General features: G+C 47.0%; 1 protein-coding gene and 1 long non-coding RNA gene across 4 annotated transcripts in view; one reads left to right on the forward strand and one right to left on the reverse strand.

Annotated features, from left to right (window-relative positions):
- LOC110257414 (uncharacterized) overlaps positions 1–592 on the reverse strand; it is a 45,032-nt gene extending 44,440 nt beyond the window's left edge. The window contains exon 1 of the long non-coding RNA XR_014832708.1: positions 487–592. This is a non-coding gene — a long non-coding RNA (uncharacterized LOC110257414). The remainder of the gene's footprint in view (positions 1–486) is intronic.
- Positions 593–20,528: 19,936 nt separating this feature from the next.
- Positions 20,529–26,519, forward strand: part of TOP1 (DNA topoisomerase I) — an 89,385-nt gene continuing 83,394 nt past the window's right edge. For 2 of the 3 annotated variants that reach the window (XR_014832362.1, XM_021078395.2), the window contains exons 1-2: positions 20,529–20,817; positions 21,141–21,165. Coding sequence is in view for 1 of the 3 variants with exons in the window: in XM_021078395.2 (XP_020934054.2) it covers positions 20,785–20,817; positions 21,141–21,165 (58 nt within the window). In the remaining 2 variants the exon portion in view is untranslated. Of the gene's footprint in view, positions 20,818–21,140; positions 21,166–22,920; positions 23,007–26,519 lie in introns of those variants that run through there. The other variant, XM_085003951.1, reaches the window with a different exon arrangement.

Raw genomic sequence — 26,519 nt, forward strand, 5'->3', positions numbered from 1 at the left:
TGAGGTCCATATCCATGCACAGCTGACACGAATGGAACCGGCCCATGGGCCAGACACTCTGCTAAGTGTTCCACATGGATTATCGCGTTTAATCTGCATGACAAGTCTATACAGTCAGGGCTATTATTATCCAGTTTTACAGCTGTGGAAACGGCAGAGCAGAAAGGCAAAGGAACTCGCCCAAGGTCACATAACTAGCAGATGGCGGAACTGACATTTGATTCCAGGGCCTGTGCTTTTTAACCGCTACCCCACACTGCGTCCCAGTAGGAACTTGCCTGAATTCCACAGGCAGGAAGTTGCAGAGTCAGAATTTCAACGAAGCAAGGTTCGTCAGCCTGCAAAGAACATGCTGTTAATTGAGAAGGTGTCCTGCTCCCTTCCAGGCCTCTTTGTTTCTCGACTCAAGGCCAACATGCTAGGTGACATGGGTCACTTTCCTGAGCCTCAGTTTCCATGGCTGCAAATGGCAAAAATATTGCTTACCCGGGGGAGCTGGAGAGGCTTGTGGGAGAGGACAGTTCCAACCCTGGACCGTGGCAAGCTCTCGGTGAAGACAGGCCTGCATCCTTCCAGCTTTCCAGGAGTTCGGTGCTGGCAGCCAAGGGGACATGGGAAGAAGCCTGTGAGCTCTATGACCCAGTGGTTCATTAGGCACCGTGGGGCCAGCGGCTGGGCACGGGATGAAATGTCAAGGGTTACTGTGTGTCCAGAAAACTCAGCTGAGGGCAAACTGGAATAAACAGCCCCCAGGAGGAGGGGAGTTGGGTTCGTCATCTTTCCTGTTTTCCCAGCCTGGCCCAGCCCCAAAACCTCTTCTTGATCTTGTCAAGATTTTGGCCCTCAGCCCCAGGAAGGAGGCGCCAGGAGGCCCACAGCGAGCCAAGTCTTCAAGGAAGTGATGTCTTCGGTGGGTCAAGAAAAGGGAAGAGGCTCTCTGGGAGCCAGGGGAAGGCAGGGACAGAACCAGGCAAGGGCCCAGCGGGCAGACCCAGCCTTAAGCCAGTGGAGAAACTGAGGCTTACCACAGGACAAAGGTTCTCTGTTTGCTGGTGGCAGGGTTGGGGCAGGCAGCCTAGCTCTCATCTCTGGGTCCTGAGAATTGTCCACTGCACAGCCCTTTCCCTTTCTGCTCTGTAACCCGGGAAGGGGGAAACGGCCTTCACTCACCCTCCCCACAGCTGTGTTCAGCAACAACTCCCCATCACTGCACCAGGGACAAACAAAAATGTGGGTCCCATGTGGAGTGGAGGAGGAAGTGGTATCTGCAAAGAATTTGATGGGTTTGACCATTCAGGAAATGTGGCCAGTAGACCTTCTGAAACAAAGAACCCAGACTCCCTAAGCACCTGCTGTACATCTGTCAGGCCCGGTGCCTTCAGCTTGTTACATTCTCTAACCATCACACTATCGCTGGGAAGTAGATCGTGTCCCCATTGTGCAGAGGAGGAGCCTGAGGCTCACGGGAGAGAGGTTTCCTGCCAGCTCTACCTCCACCCTGTAACTTTCTTTCAAGAACCAGACCCGGATGTTCCCCTCATCTTGGTCATCTCCATTTGCATGCCCCCCGATCTTCCCAACCTCAACCAGAATGATCCTAAACTCATCATCTTCCCCCCCAACAGGCTTCTCTTTCCCCATCACAGCCTCAATACTTGAAACTCAGGATGTCGGGAGTTCCTGTCATGGCGCAACGGAAACAAATCCGACTAGGAACAATGAGGTTGCTGGTTTGATCCCTAGCCTTGCTCACTGGATTAAGGATCTAGCATTGCTCTGAGCTATGGTGTAGGTCTTCGCAGACATGGCTCGGACCCCGTGTTGCTGTGGCTGTGGTGTAGATGGGCAGCTGTAGCTCCAATTCGACCCCTAGCCTGGGAACCTCCATATGTTGCGGGTATAGCCCTAAAAAGCAAAAAAAAAAAAAACACCCCAGGATATCAACCTGGATTCCACCCTCTCCCCTGGTCCCATCTTTTTTTTTTTTTTTTTTGCTTTTTAGGGCCGCGTTTACGGCATATAGAAGTTCCCAGGCTAGGAGCTGAACTGGAGCTGCAGCTGCCGGCCTACACCACAGCCACAGAAACTTGGGACCCGAGCCATGTCTGCCACCTACACCACAGCTCACAGCAACCCTGGATCCCCGACCCACTGAGTGAGGCCAGGGATGTTGAACCCCCAGCCTCATGGATAGTAGTCAGATTTGTTTCTGCTGCGCCACAACAGGAACTCCTCCTCTGGTCCCATCTTCAAGTAGCCCAGACCAGTGGTGCCATCTTTGACTCTTTTGCCAGACAGTGGATTTCCTTAATTCCAGGGTTGGTGGCATAGTCCAGACTTCTCACTCCTGGACGACTCCAATAGCTTCTGAGTCCACATTCTCCCTCTATTTTTTTATTAAATTTTTTTTTCTTTTTAGGGCCACATCTGTGGCATATGGAAGTTCCCAGGCTAGGGATCCGATTGGAACTGCAGCTGCCAGCCTACACCAGATCCATGGCAATGCCAGATGGGAGCAGAATCTGTGACCTACACCACAGCTCACAGCAATGCTCGATCCTTAATCCACTGAGCAAAGCCAGGGATCGAATCCATATCCTCATGGATACTAGAAGAGTTCTTAACCCGCTGAGCCCCAGCAGGAACTCCTCTTTCCTCTGTTTCATCCTTGCACCCATCTATGCCCCATCTAAATATCAGGGTAGTGTTCCTAAAAATTCAGATCTACCTAGTCTTACCAAACTGAAAACCTTTCAGTGGTGTTTCTGTGTCCTCAAGAGAAACCACTTACAAGGGTTTAACAGGCTTCCTAAATCTCAGTCCTTGCTGCCCACTCTGGTCTCATGTTGGGTCACTCCCTTCCCTCTGCCCCCCAAGCACGGGACATCCTGGAACACTCAGTTTCTCTTTCAGTTCCAGGCCATGGTCCAGACTATTGTCCCTGCCCAACTCCTCTCTCTCACCTCTCAGTTTAGTTGCCACTTCGCGACCAGACTCTCTTGAAGCTTTGAGAACTGCCCCTTCGAGGAATCCGGAGGTCGCCTGCTTTTCCTCCACTGGGCTACCCCTCCCCCCACTCACATGCCCCTGTTTCAGTCAGCAAAGCCTTCACAGCAGAATGTGGGAGCAGCATTGCTCCAATGGAAATATAATGCATGCCACATGCATTACTCTACATCTTCTGAAAGTTTTTTTTTTTTTTTTTTTTTTTGGTGGCACCCAAGGAATATGAAGTTCCCAGGCCAGGGATCAGACCCAAGCTGCAGTTACAATCCACCCCACGGATATGGCAATACCAGATCCTTAACCCACAGTGCCTGGCTGGGGATCGAACCTGTGTTCTGGCACTGCAGAAGCTTCACCGTTGATCCCATCGTGTGTCACAGCGGATGCTCCTGAATATCTTTTTTTTTTTTTTTTTTTGCTTTTTAGGGCTACAACCACTGCATATGAAATCTCCCAGGCTAGGGGTCCAATCGGAGCTGCAGCTGCTGGCCTACACCTCAGCCAAAGCAACTTGGGATCCAAGCTGCCTCTTTGACCTACACCCCAGCTCCCGGCCATACCAGATCCCTCCTGACCCACAGAGCAAGGCCAGGGATCGAACCCACATCCGCATGGATACTAGTCAGTTTCATTTCCTCTGCACCACAAGGTTAACTCCCCTGAAAGTCACATTTTAAAAAGTAAAAAGAAATAGATGAAATTAATTCTAATAATATATTTTGACCGAATATTTCAAAAAGAGTATTATTCACATATAATCCATATGAAAACTGTTAATGTTTGATTTGCTTCTTAGACTTCGAAATCCGATATGTGTTTTACACTCACAGCACATCTCAGTTAGGAGCAGCCACATTTCAAGTGCTCGGTATCATTTGGGGAGGCTAGTGCATTTGGGGAGGATGTTTAAAGCTGCTTGGCCTGTGTCCTGTTCTGAGAACTTGAATTCTGAGAAGTACTCATAGACATTTTGAAGAAAAAGGGATTCTAAGTCATATGCATCTTCAAAACACTGTCAAAGTGAGACAGAGTTTTTATGCTTCTGGATCTCCCAGAGTCTTATCTGTGCTAACATAAGACGTGATACTAGAAACAGACCAGAGAGCGTGGAGCAGTTGTCCAACTCCTTTGAGCTCAAAGCTCTATTTTCATAAAGCATTTCTGGGGATTAGGGTCCAGTGGAATGTTCTTTAGTAAATGCTGGTTTAGCCATATCCTTGAGTCAGTCAATCCCAAGATCCCCATGGGAAGAATTGAGGGTCCAGGAAGCCCATCTCAAGGGCCTCTGAGCCTGGTGCTCAGGAAACACCCCAAACCTGATTATTGAATTGACTAATTAATTCTGGGAGGCTGCAGAGGGCAGGGCTAGAATCAGTAAGCAAAAATTGCGGCATATTTGAGCTCAAACAAGAAAGCTTTGAGGGCATGTGTGCGTGTGTTTAACAGCTTAAAGCTAACTTGCCAGGTCTTCCAGGAAAACGCAAGAGGTAGTTTTAAAGAGAGGGCGATTTCTCCATCTAGGAGAGATCAAGGCTGGCACTGGGAGGTGGGAGGGTGGCAGGGTCATCCCCAGAGTCTCTAATTTCCCTCCTTCAGAACTAAACAAATAAAATTACGAAGACAGAAAGCAAAAAACCGCAGTGACATAAGAACTTGAACTTGAGAGGAAGTGATCAGCTGTGCAGGCATGTTCTGGGCCCTTTATTAAGAACACACTCTGTGATTCTTGGAGGCCCAGTGGAGGGTCAGTTTACAGCCAAAGCCCCTTTGAGGTCACAGGTTCTTGGTTTAAGTCAGATTTTTTTCCCCAGAAATTCAGAGGTTTTTGTTTGTTGTTTGTTTTTGCTTTTTTAGGGCCGCACCTGCGGCATATGGAGGTTCCCAGGCTAGGGGTTGAATCAGAGCTACAGCCCCCCGCCTATACCACAGCCACAGCAATGCCAGATCTAAACCACGTCTGCAACCCACACCACAGCTCACGGCAATGCCAGATCCTTAACCCACTGAGGGAGGCCAAGGATTGAATCCGAAACCTCATGGTTCCTAGTCGGATTCGTTTCTGCTGCACCACGACGGGAACTCCTAATTCAGAGTTTTAATCCATTTTATACACAGTCAACATCTGGTCAAGGACTAATGGAATCAATCCATCAAAGTGTATGTCTGGAGGGGGGTGGACAAGAGGATGGTCTGTTTCTCTTAAAATTGTTTTTGTGGGACAAAGCCAGGCAAAACCAATCTGTGCTATTAGAAGTTATTAGAATAGTGGTTATTTTGGGGGTAAGGACAGAAGAAAGCTCACAGCACAGGGGGTTTTGGGGTGCTGGCAAATTCTGTTTGTTTGTTGTTTGTTTTGGCCATGCCCATAGCATGAGGAAGTTCCAGGGCCAGGTATCAAACCTGTGCCACAACAGTGACCTAAGCCACTGCAGTGAAATGCTGGATCCTTAACCCCAAATTCAGTTTCTTGATGGGGTACAGGTTATACAGATGTGTTCAGCTGGTGAAAATTCATCAAGCTGCACACTGATGTGTACATTTTTCTGTATGTATGTTAGACTTTGGGAAATAGTTTTAGAAACTGCTTTTGTGATGATCTACTACTTTATCACCCTAAGAGCAGATGTGTGATGGCAATTAACGTAACTAAAATTATCAGACTGCTCTGAGATTTGAGCTGAAGAGGAAGAGGTTAACCAACAGCCAGGTGTTTCTCCTGTAGGGGTTGAGCAGTAGTTTTGCTGGCTCAGAGGGCAGCTAAAGGTTAGCCAAGCTGCAGAGGGGCTTCTAACCCGCTGGACAGGCAGCAGATGGATTCAGACCAATCATCTTTGAGCCTCCAGCTACCGCCCATCAGTAGGATACCTGGAAGAACCTGGAAGTTAGAGCCTTTAAAGGTTGGATTCTGTGCCCTGAGGCCAGCGTGAGGTCTGGCCCAAAGTAGGTGCACGGTGGGGGTCTTCTCCTTTCCTTTTACCCATATTTCAGGCATGGTAGACCCAGAAGCACCAAGGCTTTCTGTCAGGAGGGGCTGGAGTGCCCGCAAGGATCACAGAGGCTGGCAGAGCTGGGCTAAGAGTGGAAGGGGAAACGAAACCCTGGCATGGCTCACACGTGCTCAGGCAACTGCAAAGAAGCCACCTGTGGTCAGTTGAAGACATGGATGGGGGAGAAAGAGGGAGCTTCAGGGTAGCGGGGGAGGTGATGAAGAAGAAGATGCATGACAGGTGATAGAGATGGGGGCAGTAAAAAAACAGCAGGTGAAGATAACAGGCAATATACCATGGCGTGTGGGTGGGGGGACAGAGGTGGGTTTTGAGGAAGTGGAGATAAAGAAGTTCAAAGAAAAAAATCATTTACCATAGGCAACACAACATGGAACAGAGGGAAAAAAAGCCTGGACTTAGAACTATGTGGTGTTGGCGAAACACATAACCATGCAGTTCTCTCATCTGTAAAAATAGGACAATAATAGTTCCTTCCTCTTGGGGTTGTTGAGAGCATGAAATCAGCTGATGCGTGAAAATGGTTGTGCAAATCTTGTAGCTGCTGTTCATAACAATAAGAGTATTGCTAATAATACGGTACAGAGACACTTCGGATTCTGAAAGGAGACCAGAATTGCTGGAGCCAACAATAACACAGAAATCTAGAGGGGAGGGAAAAAGGAAAAGAGAGACCCTTTAGAGGAGGGATTCTAATTTAGGATGCATTTGAACTTCTATGCAAAATGCTAATTTAAGAGTATATGTGAAAAAAGAGTCACATGTGGTGTTGGGGGAGAGGGCCCATAGCCCACATTGGCTTCTCAAAGGGTCTAGGACCCCTCCCAGTAGCTTAAGAATTACTCATCTAGGGAGTTCCCATTGCGGCTCAGCAGGTTAACAATCTGACTAGTGTTCACGAGGATGTGGGTTCGATCTCTGGCCTCACTCAGTGGGTTAAGGATCTGGCTTTGCCACAAGCTTCGGCGCAGGTCACAGATGTGGCTCAGATCTGGTGTTGCTGTGGCTGTGGTGTAGGCTGGCAGCTATTAGCCCAGGAACTTCCATATGCTGCAGGTGCACCCCCCGCCCCCATTGGATTACTGGAGTAGAGAACTGAAGGCTCAAGGAAGCAGGGGAGACAAGAGGACCACCATCATCCATGGATGGAGTGAGCCACCTCCCATGACCTATGATGGGTTGGGGGGATGGAGGAGAATCTGAAAAGAAGAGGCAAAGGAGAGACAGTTTGTGGGGATGAAGACTCAGAGAAACAAGCCAACTTAAAGTGGAAATGGGGTGAAGGTGGTGGGAGGTAGCTTGGTTCTCACTGTGACCCAGAGAAGGCTCACAGAGGCTGTTTGGCTGAAGACTGGGTGAATGGATGGGTGGGCAGGCAGCCCAACCCAACAGCTGAAGATTGGGGGAAATTAGTGGGATGGAATGCAGATGGGAGTCGGCGAGGGCAAGATCCTGATTACAGGTGTGATCTTAGGACTTCTTAGTGTTAAATGGCATTTCAAGCCACAAGAGTAGATGAGATAGTAAATGGGGAGATTAAAGTGTACAGCTCTGTGGACCGACCTTGACTTTGTGTCTGGGGAGCTGTGAAGGGATTGAGTGGAGAAATTCTTTCCGTTTGCCTGATGTGATGGGAAAAAACTGTCAGCCAGTGTGCAGTGTGCTCCATCTAAAATGCTTCTGGCTCTCAAGAAGAGAGCTCTGCCGGGGGAGAGACTCTTAACGACTGGCTCCAGGGCTGTTTTAGGGACCCCTCCAGGGTAGCGTGGGGTGAGCAGAAACTTTGCTATCTGACTATCGTGGGTTTGTAGCCTAATTTGGCCATTTTATTTATTCATTTATGCAACAAATACTTCTTTTTTTCTTTTCTTTTTCCTTTTTAAACATTTTTTATTGATGAATAGTTAATTTGCAGTGTCATGTTAGTTTCAAGTATACAGCAAAGTGATTCAGTTATACATATGGGTTTTATTTTCTTGAATCTAGGATACTGACTTGTTCTCTTGAAAGAAGAAACGGGATTCTGGATTCTTTTGTGTGTCCTAGTTATCTTTGCATATATGCCATCTCGACTTTCCAACTAGGCAGTGGGCTCATGGTGGGCCTGGACCACTCCAGCAGGCAAGGAAGTTTGGAACTCCAGTGGTGAGCAGTGCAGTGCTCGGCTCACATGAGGCTTTGGTTTGCTGTTTGTGCATATACATTTTTTCGGGGGCGGGGCGGAGGTACTGCCCATGGCATGCAGAAGTTCCCAGGCTAGGGGTTAAATTTGAGCCACAGCAGTGACAATGCCAAACCCTTAACCACTAGGCCACCAGGGAACTCCCAGTTGACTATTTATATATGTGTGTTGTGCATATATATATGCATGCACATGTTTGCATTGTGAAGGTGTTTGTGTGCATGTGCGTGCGTGCACATGTCTGTGTCACATAACAAATATTTCTTGAGCATCTACTATGTGCCCAACTGTCTACTAGGTGCTTGCTTTGCAACGATGAGTAAGAGATGGACTCAAAGTCTTACATCTAGTTGGGGAAATGGACAATGACAGTGGAGAATGATTAGGTGCTGGGAACATGCCCAGGTTTCTATGGGAACAGAGAGGCAGGACACTCATACTTCTCCAAGCTTCAGGCTCCTTATCTGCAAAATAGGAATCCTATCACCACTATAAGGAGTTTCCAGGAGTTCCTACTGTGGGTCAGTGGTAATGAACCTGACTAGTATCCATGAAGATGCGGGTTCAATCTCTGGCCTTGCTCAGTGGGTTAAGGATCTGGCATTGCCATGAGCTGTGGCATAGGTCACAGATGTGGCTTGGATCTGGCAATGCTGCGGCTGTGGTATAGGCAGGCTGCTGTAGCTCTGTTTAAACCCCTAGGCTGGGAACTTCCATATGCCTCAGGTGTGGACCTAAAAGGCAAAAAAAAAAAAAGTTTCCTGTAGCCCATAATTGAGCACCCTATGTGTGCCAATTGGTGCTATAGATGCTAAAAATTCAGCATGGGGAATTCCCTTCATGGCTCAGAGGTTAATGACCCAACTAGGATCCATTTGATATCTGGCCTCACTCAGTGGGTTAAGGATCTGGCATTGCCAAGAGCTATGGCATAGGTTGCAGACACAGCTTGGATCCTGAGTTGCTGTGGCTGTGGCGCAGGCCAGTAGCTGTAGCTTCAATTCGACTCCTAGCCTGAGAACTTCCATATGCTGCCGGTGTCGCCCTAAAAAGCTAAATAAATAAATAAATATTTAAAAATTAAAAAAAAATTGGCATTGAACTAAATAGATAAAAATCCCTGCCTTCATCAAGCTTATATTCTGGTTGAGGGGGAAATGAACAATAAACAAATAAGCAAAATACTTAGTAAGCTAAATGGTGACAAGTGCCTTGGAGACAAAGCAGGGATGAAAGCTGGGGGAAGTAACCGGGGGCGAGTTGTGATCTAAAATAGAGAGGTAGGAGTTCCTGCCGTGGCGCAGCGGAAACGAATCCGACTAGGAACCATGACGTTGTGGAGTCGATCACTGGCCTCACTCAGTGAGTTAAGGATCTGGAGTTGCCAAGAGCTACGGTGTAGGTCACAGATGTACCTTGGATCCCATGTTGCTGTGGCTGTGGCATAGGCCAGCAGCTGTAGCTTTGTTTCGACCCAAGCCTGGGAACTTCCAGATGCTGCAGGTGCGGCTCTAAAAAGCAAAAATAAATAAATAAATAAATAAATAAATAAATAAAAGAGAGGTCAGGAAAAGACTCACTGAAAGGAATATTTTAGTAAGGATCTGAAAGAAGTGAGAAAATAGGCCATGGAGCTACTTGAGGAAAGGAGGTTCCTCAGAAAGATCCACAAACCTAAGGGTGCTAAGGCCAGAGGGTGAGTGGTATGTGGTGGGCATTGTACAGAGGCCAGAGAGGCGGGAGAGGAGTGATGGAGGTGGAGAGAACTAGCAGGAGAGGTTGGGGGACCAGGGACAGGGACAGGTAGGGGAAGGCCTTGGGGGCCATGGTAAGGACTTTGACTTTTATCCTGAGTGAGATGGGAGCCACTGGAGAGATTTGAGAAAAGGAGTGACATGATCTCACATTTACAAAAGATCACTGTTTTATTGTTTTTTTATTGTTTATTTTATTTATTTATTTATTTTTAGGGCTGCACCTGTGGCATATGGAAGCTTTTTAGGGTCATATTTTTTTCTTTTTAGAGCTGCACCCATGGCATATGGAAGTTCCCAGTCTAGGGGTTGGATCGGAGCTGCAGCTGCCAGCCTATACCACAGCCACAGCCACACCGGATCTGAGCCACATCTGTGACCTATGCTGCAGCTTGCGTACGATCCTTAACCCACTGAGCGAAGCCAGGGATGGTACCCACATCCTCATGGATACTAGTCAGGTTCTTAACCTGTTAAGCCACAATGGGAACTCCCAAAGCATCGGTGTTTTAAAAGATCACTTGTTCTGAGCATGTCTGGGAAGACAAGCATGGCGTCTAGGACACCACTTAGGAGGTTCCTTCCTTAACCCAAGTCTGGAGAGTGGAAGCTTGAGCTAAACTGGAAGCAGAGGGAATGGAGAGAAACCTTTAGCCTCTGGATATCTGAAGGTGGTGCCGATGGCATTTGCTGACAGATTGGAATTGGGCTGGGGGTAGGTGGGCAAAAGAAAGAGCCAAGGCTTGGCCCAAGCCATTGAGTGTGCTGAGGAAGAGCAAGGGGGGGACAGGTTGGGAGGAAAGATAAAAGGATGGTTGAGGTGTTGTGTTTAGAGCTCACTGGAAATGTAACTAAAGCTATCGGGTAAGTGGCTGGATATACAGGTGTGAGGCTGGGGCGGGGTGGTGGGGGCGGGTGGTGAGCAAGGTCCTGATTACAGATAGGAACTTGGGGCTTCTCAGTATTGTGTTTAAAGCTGCAAGAGTGGGGGTGTGGGGATTGAGCCCAGGGATTTTCCACCATCAGCAATGATGGCTTCATCTGCTTTTAATTGGGGGTTCCCAGGCTCAACTTGGACATTCTGTAACGTTTTTTGCCAATATTTCTCCAATGTTCTCTCTCCGGGTTTTGAATACACATGCCCACCAGGAAGAGGCATGTCTGAGGGGGAAAAAAAATCAGTTTAAAATAGATTGTGTTGCTAATTTCCCCAAAATAACAGGGCAGCTAGCTCTGGGTCTGTAGGAAGATTTGGAGTCTTTACTTTCTGCCGTCAAGCTCCCATGGAAGGGTCTGCCTGGCTTTGCAGCCCTGAGGGCTCTCTTATGAGGTTCCTAGATCACCCTCTCATAATTGATGGTTTACTTGTTCCTCTCCTCATCCGGACTGTGGGGTTCTTCAGGTAGAGGCCCTGTCTAATTCATTACAGGACTACTGCCCTATGGACATCAAGAAATATTAGCAGTCGTGGCTCAGAAGTTAACGAAACTGACTAGTATCCATGAAGACGTGGATTTAATCCCGTGCCTCACTCAGTGGGTTAAGGATCTGGCGTTGCTGTAAGCTGTGGTATAGGTCACAGACGTGGCTCCGATCCCACATGCTGTGGCTGTAGTGTAGGCTGGCAGCTACAGCTCCGATTCCACTCCTAGCCTGGGAACTTCCATATGCCATGGGTGAGGCTCTAGAAAGAAAAGAAGGAAAGAAAGAAATGTTAGCAGAATCAGGAGTTCCCACTGTGGCTCAGTGGGTTAAGAACCCAGCTAGTATCCAGGAGGATACGGGTTCAATCCCTGGCCTTGTTCAGTGTGTTAAGAATCCGGCATTGCTGTGAGCTGTGGTATAGGGTGCAAATGAGGCTCAGATCTGGCGTTGCTATGGCTGTGGTATAGGCCGGCAGCTGTAGCTTCAATTCCACCCCCAGCCTGGAAACTTCCATATGCCCCAGGTGCTGCCATAAAAAGAAAAAATAAATAAAGATAAAAAGAAACATTAGCAAATCTTAACCACATTGTAGCATCCAAGGAGGAACATCCCTCCCCCAGGGCTCTGGGTTTCTTCCTCCAGCTCTACCACCACAACTGGTGTCTATAATGCCAAACCCTTTCCCTGGCACCTGCTGCTGAATCCTGGACAGGTAGAGATAGGTCCTGCAGGGCTGGACTCTACCCTTTTAGAGGAGAATATTCCTGGGGACCTGAATAAGCCATCCTGAAAAACAAGTTCTCTGAGTCAATACTTGAGCGAGTTCCAGGGGAAAGGGTCCAGAACCCTGGGGGATAAAAGTAAAGTAGACTGTGGCTCTGGAGAAGCAAAGAGAGGTGTCTCTTCCAAAGGGAACTGCCTTTTTATCTGACCAAGAATTCCTAGCATATCAGCTCAATTTGTGCCATCTCTCTGTCCTAGGAATGGAATGATCAAAAGGCTGTCTCCTGGATTAGATATAAGTGTGTTTTGTCCATCATAAAACAGACAGACAGACAAACAAACAAAACTCCTCTTAACCTCAGGTTACTCTGGTTACTGCATTGTGTTACTCTTCCTGTGTGTGTGTGTATATATATATATATATATATATATATATATATATATATATATATACACATTGTGAATTACTGCATTGTGTATACTCTTCCTGTGTGTGTGTATATATATATATACATTGTGAATTCCTCCTATGTTCAAATCTCTTGTACAGCTTGTCTAAACTTGTTATCCTCCACTTCTTACAGGCCCATCCCTAAAATAAGGCTTTCCTTCCAGGCCCTCCCAGATGAGCTCATCTAGTCTAGTCACTTCAGGTACCACCTCAAGGCTAACAACTTCCGGTCTCTCTCCTGAGCTCCAAACCCACGTATCCAACTGCCTACCAGACATCTTGACCAGGCTACCCACAGTTACGTCAAACTCGAATGTACAGAGCTGAATTCATCATCTTTCTTTCAAGCCAGGTCATCGCCAAGTGTTCCCTGCCTTTGTCCATGACCATCCAGATCCTCAATGCCCCACCCTCCTTTTCTCTGCCATGTGTCATCAGTCACAGATACATCAACCCTCTGTCATGAGTATCCTTCAAAAGCTTACCCTCTTCTCCATCCTCAAGGCTCTTCTGCGGATCTGGGCCATCATCACCATCATTTTTGCCTGGGTAACGACATCAAGCTTCTTAACTGTGGCCTAACAAGCCTCTGGCCTTGACTATTTCAAATCCATTTTCTTTCTTTTTTTTCTTTTTCTGTTTAGTTTCTTTTTTTCCTTTTTTAAAATTAAAACAATTTTTTTTTCAAATCCGTTTTCTAGATTGTAGGTGATAATTACTAAAATGCATACTGATTATGTTCCTGCATCGCATACAACTCAGCAGTGGCTCTCCACTGCTCTCAGGAGAAATGGCCAACTCCTTAACCAACACAAAACACCCTACATGAGTTGGGACTTGCTTACCCATTCAGCCTCATCTCTCACTATCCCTCCTCATGGTCTACCCCCAGCCATACTGAATTACCAGTAGTTCTCCAAATGCACCGTACTCAACCCAGTTTCCAAGTCTTTATTCCATCTGTTCCTTGCTTCTCTATCTGCCCTAATCTTCACTGGCTAGCTTCTCTTCCCACTTGCAGGCCTGAATGTCATTTCCATGGGGGAGCCTTTGCCTGACTGCTCAATTCTAGCATGGCTGCAAGTCTCAAGGGCTCCTATAGCAAATATACCACACTTTAATTCCCAAAGCATTTATCAGAGTAAGTGGCAATGACTTGTCCTCTTGTTTGTCACCTACCAGGCCTGAGGCCCTTTGTCTAATTTGTGTCTGAAGCAACAGCACCAGACATGGTACCTGGCTCATAGTTGTGTATTTGTGTGTGTGTGTGTGTGTGTGTGTGTGTGTGTGTGTGTGTGGTGCAGATAAGCCAGGGAAGGAGCAGATGCCATAAGACCCTGGGGGAAAGAGAGTCAGATAATTACAGAGGGAGGTCTTAGCAGACTCCACAGAGTGGCCACTAGTGGGATGGAGAAAAGAGGATCAATTCAAGAGGCTCCAAGTATTTGAACCTGCATGACTGGGAGGGGAGTGGGTAGAACTATTAACAAGCAGGGACCATCAAAGGGAAAGGTAGATCCAGGGGAAAAGTCAAGGTCAGGAGCAGAGGAGTATGTGGACCGTCAAGGGGACACATACACTAGGCAGATGGGTAAACATTTCTGCAGCTACAAAAAGAAGTCAAGGCTAGAGATTCCCACTTGAGAGGCTATCTATAAGAGTCAGTGTGGAGTCTGTAAAGCTTTCGAGAGGAGGGTGGATAGAGAGGAGAAAGTAGATGACAGAGCTTCAGGAATGCTTACATTGTGCTGGGAGAAGAGGAGGAGGCATAAATATGGCATTTGCAGAGGTAGGAGGAAAACCAAGAGAATTCATGGTCATTGGAGCCAAATGGAACGGACCCAAACAAATGTGCCCAGCATCACTGAGTGGTGCAAGAAGGTGGAGGGGAACAAGGCTAATCTATTTGCAAACTAGGAGATCTCTGATTCGAAAGGAAGTCAGATCAACAGTGTTTAAGGGGTGGGACTATAAAGCAGAAAAGGCAGCCAGTATGGACTATCCTTTGCAAATATTTCCATCATGGCAAGGGCAACAGTGGCATAAGGACCTTGGGAGGCAGTACAGGGATTTAGAGGCTGGGCTCCATATCAATCTGCTTGGGTTCCAATCACAGCCCCACCACTCAATAGCTATATGACTAAGTTAACGTAATCTTCTGAAGCCTCAGTTTCCTGGTCAGTAAAATGACAGAACTAGTAGTACCTGCTTCATAAAGGTTATTGTGAGGATGAAGTAAGATCATAAATGTGAAACATTGATCCCGGAGCAGAGCACATGGTAAGTAATCAGTTAATGTGAGAAATTATTTTTAACAAGGTCAAGAGGGAAAACTGGGAGTGGAGAGCAAGAAGTTGCCATGCAGGAGGAAGCGAAGATGCCAGGGGGAGCCAGACTCTGGGGAGGTGGAAGGAATGGGGTGGAGGACTTGAAGGGCTTGTTGGGGACATGGGGAGGTAGATATCTTCAAAACCTTATCTTGGCTAAGCTGTCACCTGCTAGTATTGAGTGAGGCTGCCATCTCTGTTACATTTTTTTTTTTTTTTTTAGGGCCACACCTGCAGCATATGGAAGTTTCCAGGCTAGGGGCTGAATTGAAGCTGCGCTACTGGCCTATGCCACAGCCACAGCAACACCAGATCCAAGCTGCATCTGCAACCTATACCTCAGGTTATGGCAACACTGGATCCTTAACCCAATTGAGTGAGGCCAGGGATTGAACCTACATCCTCATGGATACTAGTAGGGTTCTTAAGCCACTAAGCCACAATGGGAACGTCCTCTGTTCCATTTTCTTGGAGAGTCATGCTGAATCAGCTTGGGGATTCTCTTGGGCTCTCGGAATTGTAGGATTTCCCTGAGTCCCAGTTTTTGTCTCTGCCTCCCCCAGCCTGCTGGTTCCTCATTTGGAAGCAGCTGGACCTGAGTAGCAGCAGGGCATCCCAGCAGCAAACACTGTGAGAAGGAGACTCAGGGACAGCTGCTGTCCTAAGTTCTCCTTGGGCTGTACCCTGGACACAGGTCCACATCCTGCTGTCCCCTTCATGGTCTGTGTCTTCACAGTTATTCCAAACGCCTCCCCCGCCCGCCATGATTGATGGTGCTTTTGAAACACTTGCAGCAGTCCTCATGCCTGTCTCCAGTGTCAGCTCTGCCAAACCATCCCCTCCCTGCTGCCCATGGTTGTTCTCACACCTCCTCAAAATCCCATCATAGCTCACCCTGCAGTAGTTCTACTGTCACTACCTCCCTACCTGCCCAGCCTCCCTCTCTGGTTTATCTTCCCACGTACTCTCTCCTCCATCCTGCCCAAAGCTGTTCAGGCCCATGACTCTGCCTCTGCCCAGGTGTCTCTTCTTCCTGCACTACCTTCTCCTCTCTTCCACAGGCCAGCCCTTCCTCATCTTTTGAGAATGGCATCCATCTGGAAGCTTTACCTAATGTTGCTCCCACTGTCACCACTGGTGGATTGGATGTGCCTCCCCCACCCCCAGTGTTTCCATAGCAACTGGTAGCTGGCCATCACTTCCCTGTTATTCTTTGTACCTTATGGTAACAGTTGGGGAATATGTTTGCCTTGTTATCAACTAGGAACTTCTCCAACATGAGGATTAGGTCCTACTAATACCTGTATCCCCAAGGCTTAGCATAGTAGCTCTCTACAACACAGCCCCCACTCCTTCATTTCTCAGGGAATACACGTTGAATGAATAAATGTACTCATCACAGAAAAGATGTCTTCTGGCAAAAGGACAGAGAAGGAATGTGAAAGTGGACTCCGAGCCACATGACTAGGCGCCAACGTTCTTACTGTGTGTCTTCCCATGCTATGACTCTAGGGTTGCCAGCTTTTCTGTTGGTGTTCTTTTTATTTTACAAAGTTTAACATTTGCTGTGTTGTTTCATTACCAACAGGCAAAGGGTGTTTCTGGTTGTTACGGGGATTGCCAGCCTGAGTCTCCTTTCTAGGGTCTCAAGCAAGTTCTTTTCTGTATGTGTCCGAGTCTTCAAAGGGCCTTAGGCAAGGCACCCATGAGAAGGGAGAACTACAAGAAGACACTGCCGCACAAGAATTTGCTAAAGACTAGACGGTGCCAGGATCCAAGGTCAAATGCCAGGGGTACATCCAGGTACCATAACATGAGGGTCCCAGGGCCAGGACCAAAGAGAAAACAGAGGCCTAGAGAGTACCCAGGAATCAAGTATAGATTAAGACTGCTGAGTATAACTCAGAGCTCTTGGTCTTAAGTGACCAGTCAGAGCTCCAGTAAGCAAAAAGGTGGAAATTATTTAAAGGTACAGGAATAGGGGTGACATAAGGCCTCAGGAGGTAGTAAGAACTAGGCCCCTGAACTCTGTCAAGGCCTTCTCTTCTCTTCCTTCTCTCCTCCTTCTCCCTAGCTTTCTCCAGTCCTTTTGGCAGAAAATACCAGTAGAGCAGCTCCCTGATTTACATACTACAGATTCCTCTGCAAGACAAGAGACCAAACCACTTTCTCCTTCCTAGTTCCCTAGTCTCAAGGAAGCTGGTTAGAGTGACTCGGCCTGGATCAGCTTGGGTCGCACAGCTGTAGCCAGAGGGACCACAGCCTATTTGTACATAAGTACATTGTGCAGAAGGACAGTTTCCCTGAAAGGCAGAAGTTGTTCAAACAACCCTAGATGTGCTCAGTTCTGGGATCCAAGAGTTGGGCCAATGTAATAAGAACAATCCCAAGAGAGAAGCAAATGAGTGTGGGCTGGATCTTGGGTGACCATCTAGATCAGGTGGCCTAAGGGCTAGTCATTCCAAAGAGCCCAGTCTTAAGAAGCATTCTCTGTGTGTGGGTGGCGGGGGTGGGGAGGGTTTCTGGGCTTATACACATTTTGAAGACGCTGCACGCCATGTCCCTCTTAAGATTCATATGTGTGGTGTTCCTGCTGTGGTGTAGTGGATTAAGAACCCGACTGCAGCAGTTGGGGTCGCTGAGGAGGTACGGGTTCGATCCCTGGCCCAGCGCAGTGGGTTGAAGGATCTGGTGTTGCTGTAGCTGTGGCCTAGGTCTTCAGATTCGATCCCATTTAAAGAAAAAAAAAAAAAAGATTCACATGTGTATCAGTATAGGGATGACTGAGAAGTCTTGTGGAAAAAGACTTGTTTAACTTACAATCGTAACAGTGTCTGTATTTGTGTATAGAACCCTTCTTTTTTAGTGGAATAGTGATGAATCATCCACCTTTCACAGTGCACATGCTGGAAACAGGCTGACAACGTCAGCTGTCATCCGCTGATGGTCTGGGATGGTCTGTGAGTGAGCAGTCTTGAGTTAAAGCCGTGTTTCCCAGGCCTCGTTTATTTCCCTCTGACCTTTCCTGAGTTTGTCTTATGTGTTCCCTTGTGCCATTCTTTGCTATTTTTATTTAAATCAATCAACCTTTTTTTTTAGGGCCTCACCCACAACATATGCAGGTTCACAGGCTACAGATCAAATTGGAGCTCTAGCTGCCAGCCTATGCCACAGCAACAGCAACGCCAGATCCGAGCTGCATCTGCAACCTACACTGCAGCTCAACAGCAACGCTTGATCCTTAACCTACTGCGCAAGGCCAAGGATAGAACCCACGTCCACATGTCCACATGGATACTAGTCGGGTTCATTTCCACTGAGCCACGATGGGAACTCCCCGGCCAACTTTTTAAAAAGCTTCATCCTAAACAGTGATATCCTTAAAATCATGGATTTGATGTGGTGGTTAAAATTTTTTCCCTCACACACATGGAAATATTTACATAATGATTTAAAATTAAAATGTCTGTATTACCTATAATCTCCCCAAGTACTAGGGTTAGTGGACCATATCCTGGGGATACCAGATTGAAGTATCAGGAGTCAGAGAATGGCCATGTGGCCTTGGGTAAGCCAACCACCCTCTGAGCACTGCCAGCCTTGTATGTTGGCAAAGAAGTGCAGCCTGTGACAAGACACCCAGATACCTGCATATTTGTGCACAGGGACCATGCTTGGTGTGTCATTTTGGAGTGTGTGTTTTTAGGCCTACCCAGATTTTCCTTGGAGGTACCTGGAAAATGCATGCAGAGTTTCCCCGGCTTTAGGGGATGGTGGAGGAGTAGTGGTGGGAGGCGCTATTATTCCTTAAGGCAGTCCTCGAGTTACTTTGGCCTGACTGCAGCAAACAGGTAGTAGTCACACGCCTCACCTGGTGGCCTGGGATTAATTCCGAGATGGGAGGACTATGAAGAAAGACACCGAAAGCAAGATGAAACTGGTTTTGGTAGCTTGCTTGAGAGAAAGAGCATAGCTGTGGAGTCAAGCAGACCTGAGTTTGAATCCAAAACTCATCAATTAGTAGCCTTGTATTCTCAAACAACTTAAAAAAAAACAAAAACAAGAAAACAAAAAAAACAAAACCTTAAAATTCCACCATTACAGAACATTGTAAATCAACTATATGTTAATTAAAAATTTTTTTCACCATTATCGCCATTGTCCAGATGAGGAAATAGGGGTTCAGAGAAGTTAAACAACTTTCCTGAAGTCACACAGCTAATCAACAGAAGAGCAGAATTCAAAATTAGATTGGTTTATGGAGTTCTCTCTTGGTCCAGTGGGTTAAGAATCCTGGGTTGTCATTGCTGTGGCTCTGGTTACAATTGTAGCACGTTTCATCCCCAGACAGGGAACTTCCGCATGCATGAGTGTGACCAGGAAGAAAAAAAAAAAAAAAGAACTTTGAACTTTGTACTAAGATGAGAAGTACTGTTGGAGGGGATAATAGATCTGGTGTAGAGAAATTACTTTGGCTACTGTTGCAGAGCAACTTGTGAGAGGGCCAGAAGGGAAGCAGGGATCCCTGTTAGGAATGTATTATGTAGTATAATCCAAGCAAGAGATAATGCAGACTTCGACAGGTGTGTGGCCAAGGGAAAGATTGAAAACATGCAATCAGCTGGATGAATGAGAAAGAAAAGGAAGATGTCCAGGGTGGAGCTTTTCTAACTGGGTGGTGGAGGAAGATGGTGAGTTTAGGGAAGTTTGTGAGGTATCCAAAAGGAGATGTCAAGTAGGCAGTTAGTAGGTCACTTATCTCTGACACAATTAAACTTTAGTAAAATAGGCGACCTCAAAGAGCTATTGTGTCAAATCAGAGCAGAGTAGATGCTCCATAAGCGGCAGTTCTCTCTCCAATTCCTCTCCCCTAGGCCTCTTTGCGCGCTAAGGATACAGCAGGGCACAGAGCCAGGTCGTGTTCACCCCGCGATCTGGTTCTCTTTGGTCCCTATCCTATCCTTTTTCTTAACGCAATTCCTGGCTCAGGAAGGTCTGAAGAAAGAACTAATGAAATTAGGCCTCTTGAGACCCAGGGCCACACGTACCCGACTGAAAACGGGAGCTAAACCAGACTTTTGGTGGGCTGAAAAAAAATAAAATAAATTTTAAGAAAGCATGAAATAATCGAGGAATTGGAAAGCCTGGACAAAGGCTGGGGAAGGAGCTCCTCCCATCAAATAGCCTCGGAGTATGGTTAACGAGAGAGGAATAGCCGGTGAGAGCTCAGGGGCCCTGAACGCCAGGGTTTCTGAATCTCCGAGAAGAGGAAAAAGCGAGACAGAAGCACGGACCAGGCCTGGCGCGGTCCCGCCGCGGCCTTTAAAGGCCCACCACGTGGCCGAGTGGCCGGCCCCGGTCCGGAGGCGGTGTCCGGGCTGAGCCTGCGCACAGCCTAGGGGAGGGGCCTGGTTTCCGAGAAAAGGCGCTGGGAGAGGAAAAGAAGGCTGCTCAGGATGTGCGGCCGTGGGAGGAGTCAACTTCTCATGCAAATCACAGCGGCGCGCGAGGACTAAGGGGCGGGGCTTACGATGCAAAGCCAGGTCCTCCTTGGGAAGTGCGAGGGGGCGGGCCCCACAACCCTCGGCCTCCTTCCGCGAGTCTCTGACGTCAGCGACGTCTCATTTAAAAGCGGCCGCGCAGGCGCAGTGAGCCGAAATGCGAACTTAGGCTGTTACACAACTGCTGGGGTCTGCTCTCGCCTCCCGCCCGGCAGTCAGTCAGCGTCGCCGCCGCTGTCGCCGCCTCAGCCTTACCGGGAGTCTCAGGCCCGCCCCGCCGACGTTTACTCGCGCTTCCGGGAGCCTTCGGGAGCCTCCGGAAGCCCCTGTCCACCCGCACAGGCCGGTAGCGACCGTCTGCGTCTCCTCGGCGCCCCTCGCCGCCCGCCGCACTCGCCACTCCTGCCGACATGAGTGGGGACCATCTCCACAACGATTCCCAGGTACGGCCCTGCCCGACCCGCCTGGGTCCCCGGCGCCGCCCCGGCCCTCCAAGACCCCCGGCGCAGGCCCCGGCCTCGGCCTGGCCGCTTTGACAGGCCGGAACCCCTGGGTAGGGGCGGCCGGCCGGAGGCGATGGGCTCCCCGGGCGGAAGCCGCCAACTTCCAATTTTGGGGGGCTGGCGGGCCCTGGCGGCCGTTCCCGGGGCCCCTCCATCCCGGGGGGCGCAGGGTGGGACCGGCCCACGGCCGCGCGCGCTCGCCCGCCGGCCGCCGCGGGGTGAATGTGCCTGTTGTTTCACGGTCCCTCCTTTTCTCTCCCCAGATCGAGGCGGATTTCCGACTGAATGGTGAGTGTGCCCCCTCCCCGACCCCGGGTCCCCGGCCGCCCGGCCCGAGCCGGGCAGAGGACAGACATGGCGTCCCAGAGACTAAGTCCCGGCTTCTCGCTCACCGGCCCCATTGTTCCCATCGGGCCGCCTCTGGACCCCCTTTCCGGGGACCCCACTGCCCCCATATCGCGGCCCTCCCAAGAGGGGGCAACGGAGACCCCGCGTCGCCCGTCACCGGGCGTCGGGCAGCCTTTCCGGGCCCGGATTCCTCCCGGGAAAGTCGCCCTGTCGACAGTCGGGACTTAGTCTCTGCGCCATTTTCTTTTTCTCTCTCCTCTCCTTTCTGTGCTTGTGTCTCTTTCTCTCCCTCCCTCGGCTCCTTCCCTGAGCTGCCCAGAAAGAGCTTTCTGCAGAGCAAAGCCATATAAATCACAGACCTCAGCAGAGGGAAGGGTGGGAGCCTGAATTGTTACTATTTTTTTCCAAAGAGAACTTTATTTGAGGGGTTATTCCCCTACTGCTTCTTGTTTGTTTCCTTTTCTGCTTCCAGAATGAAAGATACCCTTGAGCAACTGTTGATCCCCCCACCCCTTCGGTGAGATGTTTGATGGTTAGAATTAGGGCTCTAAAACTAAAGCCCTCCTTTGTGGAGTTCTTCACCTTTTGAGATTGCTTTCCCCAAGTTGTGTTCTTTGCCAGGGTAGTGGTATCTACTTTCAGAAAGTTTACAAGTTGTCTGTGGGCCATCCAATGTTGGACTTGGGCATATAGATTTTTTTTTTTTTTAAGTAAAGTAACACCGACTAGAACTTTTCATTGGGGCTGAGATTCCCAAAGCAGTGTTTTTCTAACGCAGTTTCATGTGGTTGTCAGGAGGAAAGGTTGTTCAGCATCTCATCTGGCCTGGAGTACTGGCCTTTTCTTGTGGGCTGTGGGTCAGAAAAAAAAGATTTTATTTATTGAAACAAAGAGTGGCCAGCACCCATTCTTCCTGCTCATTCTTCTTCAGAAGCCACTGTTTTTCAGGAATTGAGAGCTAGCTGACTTTTGCCAGATGTTCATATTTTTGAACCCTTTTCAGCCAAATCAAGGCACTTACTCTGAGTATTTCCAGTTCAGTTGCTCAGTGAAGATTCCCCAGGAAAAGCTTCCCCTGTGAGCTTTTCAGCAATCCTTTTGGAGGAGAAGGCACCCTCTGTAGTGTGCTGGGAATTCCCACCCATTCTGATGGTATACATAATTCTGCTCAGTTGAGTTTGGGTTCCGGGAATCTCTCCAATGGGAGAAGCTGATGAGTAGGTTTTCTGATGTTGTAATCAGCAGTCCATCGTGTTAGCCTGCTCTACTGAGAGCAGAGCAGCCTTATGTTCAGATTTTGGAGTAGGGCATCCAGCAGGAGATAGTACTAGGGGAGAGGAGAGAATCTGGTTAAAATGTAACAGTTTTTGAGCACCTGAGAGATGTGCCCAGCACTGTGCTAAGTACTAAAGTTGAATCTTTGGCCCGGACACTGCTGTTCTTGCCTTCAATCCAGTCTATCTGGGGAGACATAATTAGTTAATTATAAGGTAGGTGCTGGGGCATATGTATACCCGAAATGCTTTGGGTGACTAGGGCATTCAGTCTGGGGGTGGGGAAATTTCTCAGAGGAGGTAGCTGGGTGTTGTGCAAGACTAGGTGCTGAGTGTCAGGGGTTAGAGTATTTCCTAACTGTTCAGTCAGCCTATCAGGGTTTTAAAAGAGGGAGATGAGGCCCTTGCAGTTCAGAAAGCCAGAGTGTAGATATGTTTCTTTGGGATGTGGAAGCAAAGAAAGGATGTGTCAGATGAGGATGTCCTTTTGACCTCTCTTGGAAGAAGGTAGGATCTTAATACAGAATAAATAAATGTTCTTTTGACTTTGAGACTAGGCTGAGTAGGTAATGTATCTAGTAATGAAACAAAGTGTTGTCCTTTCTCAGAAAGTTAACCTCCGTGGTTCTCACATAGATTATACAGAGGAACTATTGTATATGTGAATGATGGTAGGCTAGGTAAATTATTGATCTTTAGTGCCATTTTTTGGTAGAGACTGGAGTAAATTGGTTATATTGACTTTTAGAATTTTTCACTTGTAATAGCAATAATTGTTCATATTTATTGAATATATACTGTTCCAGACATGCATCTCAGCTCTTTTCATGGATTAACTAGTTTAATTTAATCCTTGGAAGAACCCTTATGAGTTAGGTACTATTATCTCCATTTCCATAAGTAAGGAAACTGAGACTTGGGTATATTTACCAGCTTTCCAAGGGCAGTGAGTTGGACACTACAAAGCTCACAAGGTTAGCCACTATGCTCTGTATGATTCTAGTAGGAAGAAATTAAAAGCTGCACATCTTTACTTTCTTACAGAGCTGAGAAAGTCGAGAGGGACGAATTTGATAGTTTGTCATTTGTTTTTTTATCTAAACCTGCTCTTTTAAGAGGATAAGCACTTAAACTGCTTCCCTACTGCCCTAATGATCTGACACTGGAGTATTACCTTTGTAAATATTGTCTAGAAGAAAGATGTAGTATTAGTAGCTGTGTGCTTTCTCTATTAAGTAATACACTGATAACTAGTGATTGATTTATGTAACTACGAAAGAGTTTAAAAAAAAATAAAAATCAATGTTTAATTATACCCAGACAAGTTATTATTGATCTTTGTATTAAGAGTTTGCTTAAGCATGGTTTTAAGTGGACCTAACCCATCTTACAGATTAACTGTGCCAGTTCATATATTAAAACAAAAAGCCCTCATTTGCCTGCCCTTATCCTCTAAGATCTAAAAGGTTTTTTTGCCTTTGGAGTTTATTCTTTACAGTAGTTAAAACTGTTGGTGTGCATATAGAAATTAGAATATTTTGGCCCATACTCAACTGCTGGGAAAAAATCTGTTATTTGTGAAATGTATTTATATTTAGAGAATTGCTGGGAGATTCGGGAGCAGAAACCATCATCTACCTATGAGAAAAGACTTCCTTTCTAGGTATTGGTAGCACTACTTGAACTGGGGCTGAGTCATTATCACAGTACTGTGAAGACTGATGAACTGTCTGTAGAGTTGATAATGGTAACATCAGGTTGGGGGCTAGTAGTCCTTTTACCATTTCAAGGGCTTGAAGTTTTTGCCCATCTACTCTGCAGTTGTAGGGTTCTTCCCACCTTGACATGAGTAAAGTAGAATGCTTGAGTTCCTTAGTGATAGTTCTGAGAAGTGTATAGGATCATCCTTTGGCATTATCTTGTGTTAATCTTAGTTAGCTTAATGGATTCAAACTGGATTGTGGAATTAAATATAAATTGTTTCTGATGCCAAGGGATAGTTGTACTTCTGTGCTGTTAGGCACTGGTTGGGGTGGGAGATAGGAAGGCTAATGATGTGGTTATCTGAAAATTCCCATCACATTTTAAAAACCAAACTGTGATGGCACCACCTTCAAATGAAATTTGGCAAGTCTTTCTATTCCATCCGGAAACACTTAAGCACTGGGCTCCAGTGTTGTCTTTCCTTCCACTGCAGCCAGACTCTTCGGGGCACCTTTTCAGAATTACTGAACTGCTATAGTATCTTTATAGATGAAGCAGAGTTGCTTGGCAGCATGTGCTTTTTAGATTACCAGCATGTCAGAACTCACAAACAAATTTTAGATTTCAGATATCAATGTTCCCTGTAAAACAAGAAAATCCAGGAGTTACTAAATCAGAAACACATCATGGTTTGAAAAGTGAAAACTAGATTATATTGCTTACTGTCACCAACTGATACATGTCTTTGGTAAGAAGATAAAGTAAATGGAAAATAGGAACCCAGGGTCAGTTCCAAAATCTCTTTTTAGCCAGTAGTAACAAAAGAAGAATTGAGTCTGGCTTTTTCCCTTGAACATCAGCATAAAAATGGGTTAATTGTGAGAATCTGAAGGGAGTTTCATGAATCTGTTCTGTGGCTCAGTGCGTTAGTATCCATTTATGCATTATGCAAGTGCCAAAGATTCTTAACATGTCTTATAGCTTATATTCCAAAATTAGGCTATTGGGGCTTTTATGTTTGTTTTCAGCTTGGGTGGGGGGTGCAAAAAATGTCTGCCTTCTGAATCTGTAAATATGTTTGTGTTGTATGTTAATTATAGTAATAGTTATCTGTTGCTGCTAATAGTATGGGAAATGATTCTGTTGTACTTTCTAGATGTATTTCATTTCTGGAGCCTTCAGACATATTGCAGTTGTGCATGTTATTTCATAGTAGCTGGATATGAGTGCATATGTATGTTGTGGCTCTTGAACAACTTTTGCTATACATCCGGTACAGAATACTGATTTTCTTCAAACCCAGAGTTGTTTCTCCAGAGGTGTTTTGTGAAGGATTGCATCTTTTCCATGTGAAATTGGGGTTTTTTTGTTTTTAAGGCTGAACCCGAGGCAGATGGAAGTTCCCAGGCTAGGGGTCGAATCGGAGCTACAGCCGCCGGTCTACACCACAGCCACAGCAACGCCAGATCCGAGTTGTGTCTGTGACCTATACCACAGCTCACCACAATGCCGGATCCCCAACCCCCTGAGCCAGGCTAGGGATTGAACCTGAAACCTCATGGTTCCTAGTCGGATTCGTTTCCGCTGCGCCACGATGGGAACTCCCTCCATGTGAAATTGTTGAACTCCAAAAAATTCTAGTTTCACTCAGAAAAATGGATTCAAATGTAATTATTTACTTTTGAATGAGGGTGTGAAAATGCTTGAAATGAGAATTTCGTGTGGGATCCTGAGATAAAAAACTGTCTCAAAAGAGTGAAATGTGGTCCATCATTGCATTTGGAGATGGAAGAGAATTCACTAACTTTTCTATATCCTGTGGTTAAGATTATATGACTGCTCCTTAATGATTTTTGAAATAATTAACCTTGCAAAATGAGGGCATTTAGGCAAGCAGCTTCTTAAGGTAAAAAATTTGGCATGGGAAAAGTTCCTGACTGGCCCTTAAGTAGTGAATGAGCTGCTATGTTTAAAGGAAGCTTTTAGATTGTGTTTAAACTTTTAGTAATAGTTGAAACGGGTCTTTTCTCTCTGTTTCCGTGCCTTGTAAATCTGAAGTTTGAGAGGCTGCTTTCCATCCCCATGGCTCCAGGCCAATAGCTGAAGTAGGAAATCTAAAATAGAGGCCATCAGCATGGAAGAATTAGTGTTTTGCCAGCCTTTTCCCTTCCCCCACAACCTGCCTATCTAGGTGTTGGCAATATGTAGCGTGCTCTGTGTTGATAGCATAGGGCCTGGGTACCGTGGAGGTGGATAAAGATGGGGAGTGGTGACATTGGCTGTAGCCTTGGCTTTATTAGATAGGAAGAAGCTTCA

This window comes from Sus scrofa, chromosome 17, assembly GCF_054392235.1.
Source record: "Sus scrofa isolate SSC_HxYL_T2T_F1_AM1 chromosome 17, Sscrofa_HxYL_maternal_Yorkshire_Landrace_v2.0, whole genome shotgun sequence".
In the NCBI taxonomy this organism is placed as follows: domain Eukaryota; kingdom Metazoa; phylum Chordata; class Mammalia; order Artiodactyla; family Suidae; genus Sus; species Sus scrofa.